Genomic DNA, 13,244 nt, shown 5'->3' on the forward strand with positions numbered 1-13,244 from the left:
CTGATTTTAGGTTGCTCCCCAAATTGATTAGATTATAGAAGGCTGTCTGAGACCGGGAGTCAAATTTGCAGATTTAAATGTTGATGAATAATGCTTTTGAGAACACTAGTGTTTCCAGTTACTAGAAAAAAAAATAACCACCAAAACCAGGCCAAAGCCTCCCCACTCCAAAAATGAACAAAGAAACAGGCGTGGTTTATTAAATCTCAGATGCTAGCAATTTTAAGTTGTATTATTTAAGGTACTCCTGAGAAAGGAAATATACTCTCTGTTAAGTGTGATATACTGATTGTAAGATATATACTGATTTAGAGACGTTCAGAAGTGGAAAGCACACCATTCGGAATCAAGGAAATAATTCATGAAGTCCTTTGGACATACTTTATAATGCCAAGGAGAAGAAATCCTCAAGCACTACTTCATTAATGATTAATTTACTAGCATATCACATTACAGTAAGATTTGACTTATGCATGGCTGATGGAGAACTTCCATTTTGAAGAATTCTCACACTTCTGAATGCATTTCTATATGGCTTAGCACTCAAATACTGAGCTCCCAGATGACCCTATTTATCCTCCCTTAAAATGATGCTTTAGGGGTGCCTGGGTGGCTTAGTCGGTTAAGCGTCCGACTTTCGCTTAGGTCATGATCTCGCGGTTCGTGGGTTCGAGCCCCGCGTTGGGCTCTGTGCTGACTGCCAGCTCAGAGCCTGGAGCCTATTTCAGAGTCTGTGACTCCCTCTCTCTCTGACCCTCCCCTGCTCACGCTGTCTGTCTCTCCTAGAAATAAAAAAAAAAAAAAAAAGATGCTTTAAAGGTTACATTTTGTAGTTACCGTAGCCACCTTACAACACTTGCTACATTTACCATGTATCAGCACTGTTGGGGCACTTGACATGGATTATGTCACTTCATTCTCAGAGCAAGCTTATAAAGGTATGTATCAATATGATTCTCTTTATACAGGTGAGGAAACTGAGGCCCAGGAGGCTAAGTGGCTTACTCAGGGTCACACTGCTAGTAAGCAGGGGAGGTGGGAACCCTACCCGGTGCTGGTAACCTCAGTGCTCCATTGTCTGGGTTTGGTCTCACACCCACCTCCACGTTGTCGCCAGGTATTTAAAGGCTTTGACCATTAAGAAGCAATCTAAGAGGGGTATCTCAGTGGCTCAGTTGGTTAAGCGTCCAACTTCAGCTCAGGTCATGATCTCACGGGTTTGTGAGTTTGAGCCCTTTATCAGGCTCTTGGCTGTCAGAGCCCACTTCGGATCCTTTCCTCCTTCCTCTCTTTCTGTCTCTCCCCCACTCACACTCTCTCAAAACTAAAGAAACATCTAAAAATATGTAAAGAAAGCAATCTAAGAACCGGAGAGTCCCCAAGCTTATTGCTGAAATGATTCAAACTGCCTTTTCCATTCCCTTTCTTTGTCATCCATTCTACCTCATTCTTTCCATTCTATTTCTCATCCATTTGTCCTGCAAAGGATGAAAGCCTCTAGAATCTCTCAGGAGAGGAAACAATTTAGCTAAGTCTCCACTCCCAAGGACAGCTTGAGACCAGAATGTCCCCAGTCACCACCCCATCTTGGGGCTTTCCACCAGCCCCAGTTCTGAGAAGTCAGGAATGCTAACAGCACAGCATCTGGCATAGAGCAGATATGTAATCCATGTTAGGTAAGCAGATATTCTGTGCATTATTTATGAAACGTATACTCTCAAGCTTATTTTAAATGCTTGCTAATCACCCAAATCGGGCTATTAACTAGCAAAATATTCAGGATAAATTAAGAGAAAAAGCAAGCTATGACACAATTTGAATTACATTAGCCCATTAAAAATTTTTTTATATGCACTGAGAAATAGAAGAGAAGGATATACATTTGAAAAAGAATCTTAGGGGGTGCCTGGGTGGCTTAGTTGGTTAAGCGCCTGACTCTTGGTTTTGATTCAGGTCATGATCTTGAGGTTTATGAATTTGAGCCCTACAGCAGGCTCTGCACCAGTAGTGGAGAGTCTGCTTGGGATTCTGTGTCTCCCTCTCTCTCTGACCCTTTCTGCTGGTTTTCTCTCTCTCTCTCTCTCTCTCTCTCCATCCCTCCTTCCCTCCAAGAAATAAATAAACTAAAAAAAAAAAAAACTAACTAAAAAATAATCTTAGTATCAATTTATGAGTGGCTGGAGCAGTATGTGGTTTCTATTTTCTTTATACCTTTGTGTGTTCTACAATATGTATAGACCACAGTTGACTCTTAAACAAAGGTGGGGTTAAGGGTGCTGACCCCTTCACACAGTCAAAAATTCACATGTGACTTCTGATTCCTTAAAAACTTAACTACTAATAGCCTATTGATGACCAGAAGCCTTAGCAATAACATAAAATAAATTAATACATATTTTGCATGTTATATGTATTATATACTGCATTCTTTTCTCTAAAGTTTATTTTTTTATGAGAGACAGAGAATAAGCAGGGGAGAGGCACAGAGAGAGAGAGAGGGAGACACAGAATCCCAAGCAGGCTCCAGGCTCTAAGCTGTCAGCATAGAGCAGGATGTGGGGCTCAAACCCACGAACTGTGAGATCATGACCTGAGCTAAGTCAGATGCTTAACTGACTGAGCCACTCAGGTGTTCCTATACTATATTCTTAAAATAAAGTAAGCTAGAGAAAAGAAAATGTTACTAAGAAAATCATAAGAAAGGGAAAATACATATAGCATGATACTGTATTTATAAAAAAAATCCACATATATGTGGACTGGTGTGGTTGAAACCGTGTTGTTCAAGAGTCAACTGTGTATGTAATCAAGGGAAATCCCCAAAGACAGTTTAATTAACTTGTGTCTGGATATTGCATCCTGAAGGTTTGTTATTTTTGTACTCACATCACTACTTCGAAGGAAATGAGTTCAAAATTGGCAGTTTTAACCAGTCCTGATAGACTCAGAAATTTGCCTGAAACAAACCTTGCTTTGCTGGAAAATTCACTTTCTGACCCACACTTTCCTTTGGTTACAGCTGAACAGAGAGAGGCCTTCAATTATCCAACCGGTAACACTGCTCAGGAGTGAAAACAAATAAATAAGAACGGAGCCCTGGACCTGAATAAATGAGAGCACAGAAGGGCTACAAAGGCCTAAGCCAGGAGTTGGCTTCTCCTGGACTGAGGACGCGATCCATCCAAACTAGCTCTGGAGCCAGGCTGGGCCTTGAGGCCGCAGGTGGGAGGTGGCAGTTTCCTGGCCTGAGAGGAACGTGGTCTAGCCACAAAATCTAACTAGCATCTGGCTGCTCATTCTAACAAGGGTCTGATTGGTGGATTGGCCCCGAGAGTGACACTGGAGAAGGAACTGGAAAAACAAAGCATGAGAGCAAGAACCATGTGGAGACCCAGAGCCTGGGTGGTCCTGTTTCTGGGACAGAGGAAGTAGAAGAAGTTGGACTGATCATTTAACCTCTACAGGTTGGAAGATGTGAAACCCAGCGTCCTTTCCTGGGCTTCTATTCTGTGACTGAGTGATTTCCTGGCTTCAGTCTTGAATAACTTATCCGGACAGGAGCCTGGAAAAGCAGTCTATTTATGTCTTGGCACCGTGCGCCAGGTGCCACATATGCCATGCATGTGTTTCCCCTTTCACTTTCAGACCTCTGAGTATCTGTTTACACTGGGTGAAAGAGGACCTGCATGAAGAATCAGACTCTCCATTCCTTAAACTTTTTCTTTTTGCCTTAAACTTTTTAAACCAACAGGTAAGATGGGCCAGCTTTGATTTTTTAAAAATTACCTCTGATGTATGCTTTTTTGAAGTCTGTTAATGCTTCTGTACCTAAATATCTTTAATGACGTTTAAAGAGCCTTAAACTGAACACTCTTAGAATTACTTCTAGACGGAGAAAAACAGTTTCTAAAGAAAAAGCTCTGCTGACATTTGACATCTAGAAGGAATTTGCAGTTGGTCTCAGTTACAAGGAAAACAGCACCTACTCAAATGCCTTCCCCCTGCTCTCACTGCAAAATGAAATGTTTCAAGAAAGATCTGATTGTCTGTTTTCCTGGATCAGAAAACATTAGTAAAGTACTAAATTTTCAAGAGGAAGCTGATATTCTCAAGTTTGGGAAAACAGACCTACCTGCCCTACTACTTAGTTTGAGAAAAGCAGATGAAGTAGTTTGGATACCTACTGGTGAAGTGTGGCCCTTCTTGGCCAATGAGGGGGAAAGACCACAATCTGGTAAGAAGGTACTGGCCAGCAGGGGGTGCCTGCCTGGCATCACCTGGGATGAGCTGGCAAGTGGGAGCTGGTCAGCGGGATCTAGGTGGCAGAGGGAAGCCAGAATTGGGAAAGTGGGAATAATAGAAGGAGTGAAAAGAGCCACGGAGGAATCACATGAGCATCTGCAAAGGCGATCACCTTCTGGAAAAAGCTGTTCACATCTGCATGTTTCTTAGTGAATTATAGCTGGAAAGGCTGACAAGCTGAGCTGGACGATGACAAGAAATCCATGTCATCTGTTGGAAATGCACACCTGCGCAAGATGGTAACTTTGATGATCTTGCTTTAACCGCAAAAACTTTATACCTACTACCTTTTGGGGCTTCTGAAAAATCTATGGTAATTTTTTCCCATTTGTTATACGATCATATTAAAAATAACTTGAGGGCACTCTGTCTCTGAGTCACCCTGGCATTACACCCGCTGCTCCACATACATGAATTCTCGCAATAACCATCAGATGCATATACTATTATGACCCTTATTTTAAATATAAACTGAGGCACAGGTGGGGTTAGATCTTTGACCTACTTCATGGAGGATTCTAGGTGTTTTAGGAAAGGGTCATTTTTGGTACCACTGAGGAAGGAAGAAATTCAAATACAAATACAACTCACAGTGGATCAAGAAAACACTGGACTAGCTTTGACGGAGACATAAACATCATCCGTAGCTTACTGAACAGAATAAATTCATCATCAGAAAAGGACTTCCAAATTATTTTCTAGTCCTGGATTCCAGGAGTCTGTATTTGTGCCGTGACATGATTTTCTTACAGAAGCCAATATTTTAAAATGCAAAAAAAAAAAAAAAAAGTATTAGGTTTCTGCTGGGAAATATCTTAGGGATAACCAGGTAAGGCCACAGGAGACAGGATCTCTCTGTTTGGAGGATATAGCATCGTGTTCACCTTCATCACCTCTTAGCCCTGTGACTGCCGCTCCCTCTTGGAATCTTCTCGTGGGTTCTTCCCCACTGTCCATGCTTTTGCTTCTGCTATTCCCAACATGAGGAATAGCCTCCTCCATTCCAATGCAAATCCCGCACTTAAGTTCAAGTTTCAAAATCCACATCCCACGCAAAACCTTTCCCACTAAGGCCAACCTATAATGATCTTACTTGCTCTTTGCAATCTTATACCCTTCTAGTCTTCTGACCCTATTATCTAGCACTTAATTAAACATTATTTTATATACTTTCCTGGTTGCTGTATGAAAACGGCCTTACTGGCACGTTCCTGAGTTTCTTTTTCTGCTTCAAAAATGGGGCAGAGAGTAGTGCTTAATTCAAGCTTCTTGGTTAACAGGCAACCATTGGCAAAGGAAACCACAGTCTCATCACCTTGAAGGTGATTCAACAGAGGATGACCTGGAGTTTGCTGATATCAATGATACAGAGCATAAAAAAAAAAAGAGCAAGCCTCACTTAATTTGGGATCTATTTCTAAAGTGAGAGAGCCATGGTCCCAAGAGTTTTAAATGAGGAAAGTGAGGTAGAAAGAAACCAAAGAGATGACATAATATCATGAAAAGTGGTCATGCTGGCCCGAGACACTGATACTCCAACCCAGCCTGTCTCCCACTGGAGGCTTGCGATCACCCTTCGCTGCTGCTCTGCCTCCACAGTCTCAATTAACACTCCTGCCCACTGCTGCTATGCCCTTTGAACGGTTCCAGCTTGCCCTGGTGAGCTGTGACATTTTAGTGGTGGGTGAGGCTACTCCTCTGTAAAGAGTGTATCTGTTAGGAATGCACTTTTTGGAAGAAAGGCACCATTTAAAACGAACACTATTCCTTTGACAGCCCCATAGAATGGGGCAGATGAATTAGAAACACAAATCAAGTCCAAGCTGCTATCAAGCCTGGGGAGGCTGTGAAGCACAGGCCCCTGTTTGGAGCTGGCCACCATATTTTGTCATGACCGATTAATCCCCCCACTTCAACAGGAATACGCTGGCCGTTAACACAGTCGATAAATACTTTTCTTGGAATACAGAGAAGGAAGTAAAATGAGGAGTAGGTTTATTAGAGAAGAGATTCTTTTAAAATGACTCTTCGGATAACACTCAGAATGGAAAACTTTTGGGGTCATGAGTTCTAAGCGTGCATGAAGAGTGTTTTAATAATGTGTCATACATCTTGTGTCATACAGCTAACAACTTGGCTTAGAGTCTAACAGAGGTACACAGGTAGTTACCTACCCAGGAAATAATGTAACACCCCCACCATAGTTGGTTCAAGAGCCGAAGGCACCAGAGCCAGGGTAAATAAATGCTACTCCCGGTTCAGAATCACTAGGACTTCTTGAAGTAGAAATGACTCCAAAACTAGGCAGTTTTTCCAAGCACAAGATACACAAAGGAAGAGACTCCCAGGCTTTTCTGTGAGTTTAGGCCTGCATCCTGAGACTGTCCTGGATCAGGCTGGTTCTGGGGAAGAAAGTCCACCCAGCCACCTTGTGTGTGGAGTTTTCCTTGTTATACTCTATAAATTTCTGAAATGGCATGATTTCTTTCAGATCATCTAATTTTGCTTCTCTCAAAACAAGATACTTTTGGGGATATGCAATCAATGTGAAATATTTCAATCCATCTTCTCTTTGTCTTTAGGGAGTTCTACTACTATTAAAGGGGAAAGTACATGTCATTAAAAGAGAACAGGCTATTTTTTTAAAAATAATCTGCTCACTGTGAAAATAAGAAAATGACAATTATCAAGAATGGGTATATTTTTAAAGTGAGGCTTACTGCTCTAAAAACAAACATTTCCCTTTTCTTCTGTTGTAGGAGTCTCTGCTTAAGGCCATAAGTAGGTTTTTTTCCTTCCAAAGTGTCAAAATGAGAACAAGAGAGATTAAACAGTAGGTTTAGGGAGTTTAGGCATTACATCTTCTAATCTCTTCATTTATTCCTTTAACTTCTATCAGGAATGAAATCTATTCATTCACGAGCAGGGTTCCTCCCAAACTCAAATAACAAAATGGCGGGGGTGGGAGGTGGGCAGAACTGGTGAGAGGTAGAAAGTAGACATGTTCCTGATAGCAGAGCCCTCAGGATTTGTGTTTATAATTAATCTTCTGGGCCTTGGTAAACCCTGTGTACCTCTATTATGTGGTAAATGCCATGGGATGAGCATAGCACCAACACTTGCTTTTCCAAAGTAAATGAGAAAGAGCCGTACTCCACGCTATGTGCAAAGGCCCCGTTACCTGATAAAATAGTCAAATTGAGTCATGGGAAAGGTATTTATGAAAGGAACTTAAAAATGCTTATCATTAAATGTGGCAAAAGACAAATAAGAACAGAATTACTAACTGTCCCAGAAAAGCAATTCTACCAGTGTAATGCCTAATTAATTATAGAAACATCTAATTTAAAAGCATATGTTTTACTCTACCAGTAAAGTTCCCATGCTAATAGCAAAACTCATTATTTCATCTTATGATAATTGGTAAAAAACTCTTCAGAGATGATAACATTTATGCAAATGAAAACTGAAATTAAATTCCAGGTTGAGAGACTCAGCATTGGCCTGGATCACAAAACTTTGATCCTGGAGATCAGTAAATACATTTCCACGGTGAGGAAATTATTTTGGTTTATTCCAATTTGAAACTCCTTCATAAGACTTGAGCATCATGGGGAAGAATTAAAGCCTCTCAGCTCCCCTGAGAAAACACATTTTGTTCTTCAAAAGACAAATTCCAGAATGAAACTGGACCATTATCTTACACCACATACAAAAGTAAATTCAAAATGGAGTGAAGGCTTAAATGTAAGACCTAAAGCGGGGCGCCTGGGTGGCTTAGTCGGTTAAGCGTCCGACTTTCGCTTGGGTCATGATCTCGCGGTTCGTGGGTTCGAGCCCCGCGTCGGGCTCTGTGCTGACTGCCAGCTCAGAGCCTGGAGCCTGTTTCAGTCTGTGACTCCCTCTCTCTCTGACCCGCCCCCGCTCACGCTGTCTCCCTCCTAGAAATAAATAAAAATATTTAAAAAAAAAAAAAAAAGAATCACTTGGAGAATTTAAAAAAAAAAAAAAAGTAAGACCTAAAAGCGTAATACACCCAGAAGAAATTATGGACAGTAAGTTCTTTGACATTCATCTTAGCACTATTTGTTTGGACCAGTCTCCTCAGGCTAGGGTAACAAAAGCTAAAATTGAAAAGGTGAATTACATCAAACTAAAAAGCTTTTGCACAGTGAAGGAAACCATCAACAAAACAAAAAGGCAACCTACTAAATGGAGAAGTTATTTGTAAGTCATACATCTGATATAGGGTTAATATCTGAAATACATAAGGAATTTACATGACTTAATGTAAAAAAAAACCCCAAGCTGATTAAAAAACATGCAGAGGACTTGAATAGAGATTTTTCCAAAGAAGACATACAGATGCACAACAGGTACATAAAAAGATGTTCAACATCACTAATCGTCAGGGAAATTCAAATCAGGACCACAATGAGATATCACCTCACTCTTATTAGATTGGCTACTATCAATAACACAATAAATAAGAGTTGGCAAGGATGTAGAGAAAAGGGAACGCTTGCACACTGCTGGTGGGGATGTGAACGGTACAGCCACTGGGGAAAACAGTATGGAGGTTCCTCAAAAAGGTAAAAACAGAACTATCCTACGACCCAGCAATTGCACTACTAGGTATTTATCCAAAGGATACAAAAATACTGATTCAAAGGGATACATGGACCCCAAAGTCTATAACAGCATTATCAACAATAGCCAAACTATGGAAAGAGCCCAAATGTCCATCAATTGATGAATGCATAAAGATGATGTGATAGATATTCATGAAAAGGAATGAAATCTTGCCATTTGCAACAACGTGGATGGAACTAGAATGTATTATGCTAAGCAAAGTCAGCCAGCCAATGAAAGACAAATACCATACGCTTTCACTCATATATAGAATTTAAGAAACACAACAGATGTACAAAGGAGAATGGAAAGAAAAATAAGATAAAACCAGAGAGGGAGGCAAACCATGAGACTCTTAAATACAGAGGACAAACTGAAGGTGACTGGAGGGGTGGTGGGTGGGGAGATGGGCTAAATGGGTGATGGGGATTAAGAGGGTACTTGTGATGGGCACTGGGTGTTGTATGTAAGTGATGACTTACATACAACACTGACTTCTACTCCTGAAACCAATACTTATTTTTAAAAAGACATTCTTTCACAGTGGAATTATCCCAAAAAGGAAAAAAAAAATGTTTGCACTTACTCTCAGGTCTTGGGGAACAGAATTTGGCTTCTTTATGTTGATCTCAATGCTATTGTTGTCTTGTTTGAGCTCTACTGGGGACCCGTCCACTCTGGCCACACCTTCAAACATCTGGGACTTGGTTAGTGAGGGGGAAAGTACCACCATGGGGCACTCTCTTTCCTTCTCCTTCTTATCACCATGAACTGTTTCTCCATTCACGCTGACTTTCCCGTCTACCTATAAGAAACACAATGAACAAAAAACATAAGCTATTCCCCAATGAAAGACTCTAACAAAGGAACACATTCAGAGTCACAGTAAAACATTATCGCTTAATAATCAGGATCCAACAAAAAGTAAGCTTTCTCATATGTTTCCATTGGCTCTGGAAATCAGGGCTCCATAAATGACCTTTCTAAAGACCTCTTATTTAAAAATTAAAAAAAAATTATTTGTTTGTTTGTTTATTTATTTATTCTCTGAGAGAGAGTGTGAGCAGGGGAGGGAGAGAGAGAGAGGGAGACACAGAATTTGAAGCAGGCTCCAGGCTCTGAGCTGTCAGCACAGAGCCCGACGCGGGGCTTGAACTCATGAGCCATGAGATTATGACCTGAGCTGAAGTCGGATGCTTAACGGACTGACCCCCTCAAGTACCCCTCTAAGGACCTCTTTTAAAGGTCATCGATCTTCTCAGGCCACTTCACGTTGGATTAAATTTCCTATTCACCTTCCTTAGGCTGTTCTCTTATTTTAAAGTATAGAAAAATAAAGAATCTTAAGTATAAATACATATCACATATTTGGGTTGCAGTACTTCCTCATTTAAGTTCGGATTACTATTCCACAGTTTTGATTTTTTTTTTTCTGGTTAGCATATAAATGAGGTAGACCCCACCTCAGATCAGGAATCTTCTATAGGTTATCCTGTGGTAAGGGGGCAATAGGTACATTTTTGGAAGCTAACACGAAGGGCAAGGGGCCTGCTACTATGCTCTATTACAGTGAATCCCTATTTCCAGTTAATTTTACAAACCCAATTTTTTCAAGAACAAAAGGCTATCACATTAAAATATTTTTGTTTTGTACCCATGTGTAGGGAACGTGCTAAAAGCAAGGAAGGAGGACCAGAGAGAGTGGTTAGTCTGGCTTATTGAAAGGCACCTGGATCCCTCTGTCTTGAAGTCTGGGGCAATGTATACAGTGGTTATAAGAGGAAGCTGTAGTCATACAGCCTAAGACTCAAGCCTGAGTCTCCCATTTAAAAGCGACGGAATCCTTAACAAGTCTCTTAGCCTCTGTGTTCACATTTTTCATCTACAAACTTTATAACAACAGCATCTCCCTGATAGTGCTGTTGAGAGGATTTTATGGGTTAACATGTGTACAGGGTTTAGAACAATATCTGGCACTATACATATACATATATAAATATTAGCCATTATTATCACTAGGCCTTCTAAAATCTTCCAAGAGGACTAATGGAAGGCCAGATATTAGTTATAGTTTATTTATCTTAAGCCCGTGGCATACAGAATTTATTGTCAGTGATCCATAAGAAAGAAATTTAAACCGTAACTGAGCACACCCACATAAATATAGCTGAAATAGGAGTTTTGCAAAATCCTTTTTTTAAAAAAATGTTTATTTATATTTGAGAGAGAGAGAGACAGACAGACAGACAACGTGCAAGCAGGGGAGGGGCAGAGAAAAGAGGGAGACACAGAATCTGAAGCAGGCTCCAGGCTCTGAGCTGTCAGCACAGAGCCCAATGCGGGGCTCAAACCCACAAACCATGAGATCATGACCTGAGCTGAAGATGAACACTTACCCAACTGAGCTACCTAGGTGCCCCTGCAAAATACATTTTACCTTTATTTTATGTGATGCACTAAACTGGTTTCTTTTTCTTGAACTCTATTTTACTTTATTAAAAAATGCTAATACTAAGCTGCTAAATTGATTTCATAAACTGGTAACAGGTAATAATTCTCACTTTGAAACACTGCCTTAAACTATTTCACTTGATTTTCTTTTACTCTTAATTCTGTTATACTGGGAAACTAAGCCTATATTCTCTGCCTGCTTCAGCCCACTGCCCTATGCACAAGAACACACACGTGCGCGCGCACACACACATGTACACATTAGCTTCTACCCTGGCATTATCTGGTAACAACTTTCCATTTACATACTACCTTTGACCATAACTGGGTTCACCCACTCTGTGGTGGGGCTATGAATGGGGCCAATAGCCATCAGTGCCTATGATGAGTCAAGGGCTCATTGATGGTCAAGAGTGAACCCTAGCTCTAAAAAGATCTCTACTCAAGGTCTTCTCCCCTCTCCTCCACGAATGCTCTTCCTGAGACTTTTGACACCATTTTGCCACAATGGTGAGAGACAGGGTTTCCTCAGGGCCAAATTCTTGCCATAAAGTCATCTATCATAATTCTTCTGTTTAAATGATCACTTGCACTGTTTATATAAAGAAGGGGAAGTAGACATCTAGATTATCTGATCAGATGCTTTGGATACCAAGTTAAATAAATGTATTCTCTACCTCTGTTCTGGGCCTTCCTTCAAACATTCCTTCATGAAACATCATAGATAGTTCACAGTTACGGGCTCTAGGCAAAGGAGAGCTGGTGTAGTACTCGGGTGGGATACTGAGCATGTATGGGGACATTGTTCTCTATGTGTGAGCCTGCAAATGACTAGCTCACTTTCTCAAGAAAAAGTCATGTATCTATTCAATAAGAACTTGCTGAGTGCCTACTGTTTCTCAGGCCCCTGTGCCAGGCACTTAGGAAGAAGCTATAAATGACAAAAACACAGCTCCTGCCCTTCAGGGGACACACATCTCAATTCAACCCAGAGGAGACATCCAGGGTACTTTTCTCTTGTTCCAGCAAAGGCTAAGGCACAGATATTTAAGATCCATTCTGAGTTATGTAAGCAATAGTCAGAAAGCATATAGTCGAGTTCCCTCTGAAATTCAATAGAAAGATACATGACATCCCATTGCTCAATGAGTTTAGCTAAGCAAACTTTCTTAACAGTCATGTGCCCATGTCCCTGGTGATGAAGTCTGCCTCTGTCTTCTATTAAGAACCCATGTGGTGTGCAGGGACAATGAGAACAGATTTTTCTTTGTAGTCCAAAGAGCTTTAAGCCAAAGAATGAGTGCTTCCTCATGATGTGAGGGAAAACACTGGGATTTGAGGAAGTGAAAAGATGTCTGGTTGTCATAGGATCTTTGGTTCTGGAACATTACTCTACATATTCATGTTGGTAGGAAAGGACCTAGTTTCCTTCCACTTAAAAATTTAAAACCCCATGTCATCTGAGAATCAAGTACATCCCATGTTCCTATGGACTCCTTGTATTACTCTTTTTTTTTTCTTCAATTGTAGCACCTTTTTGGGATAGGATGTCATAGTCTTTAAAAAGAAGAGGTGGCTGCATATGCTTCTATTTAAACCAAAGGCAATTAAAACTTTGTTTTGAGGATTTTGTTATAGCTCCAGGGTATCCTGGGATACCCAGGGTTTTACTAAACTAAGAGTTTGTTGGCACTACTGTAGAGAGACTATGCCCTTATATCAAACTCAAAAATAAACCTTGTTCATGGAGATGTCTCAGTTATCAATCTCATTGGAGCCTATCAGTATGGGGGAACATCTGTCCTCTAACTATTTGCAAACCAAATTTCCTGAGGCATAAACTTTATAATTGTCAATGT

General features: G+C 40.7%; 1 protein-coding gene across 8 annotated transcripts in view; it reads right to left on the bottom strand.

Annotated features, from left to right (window-relative positions):
* LIMCH1 (LIM and calponin homology domains 1) overlaps positions 1 to 13,244 on the bottom strand; it is a 323,338-nt gene that overhangs the window by 43,576 nt on the left and 266,518 nt on the right. For all 8 annotated transcript variants that reach the window (XM_077758883.1, XM_077758881.1, XM_077758882.1 and 5 more), the window contains one exon: positions 9,521 to 9,739. In XM_077758883.1, coding sequence (XP_077615009.1) covers positions 9,521 to 9,739 — 219 coding nt within the window. The remainder of the gene's footprint in view (positions 1 to 9,520; positions 9,740 to 13,244) is intronic.

Source organism: Crocuta crocuta, unplaced genomic scaffold, assembly GCF_008692635.1.
Source record: "Crocuta crocuta isolate KB4526 unplaced genomic scaffold, BGI_CrCroc_1.0 scaffold223, whole genome shotgun sequence".
Lineage (NCBI taxonomy): Eukaryota > Metazoa > Chordata > Mammalia > Carnivora > Hyaenidae > Crocuta > Crocuta crocuta.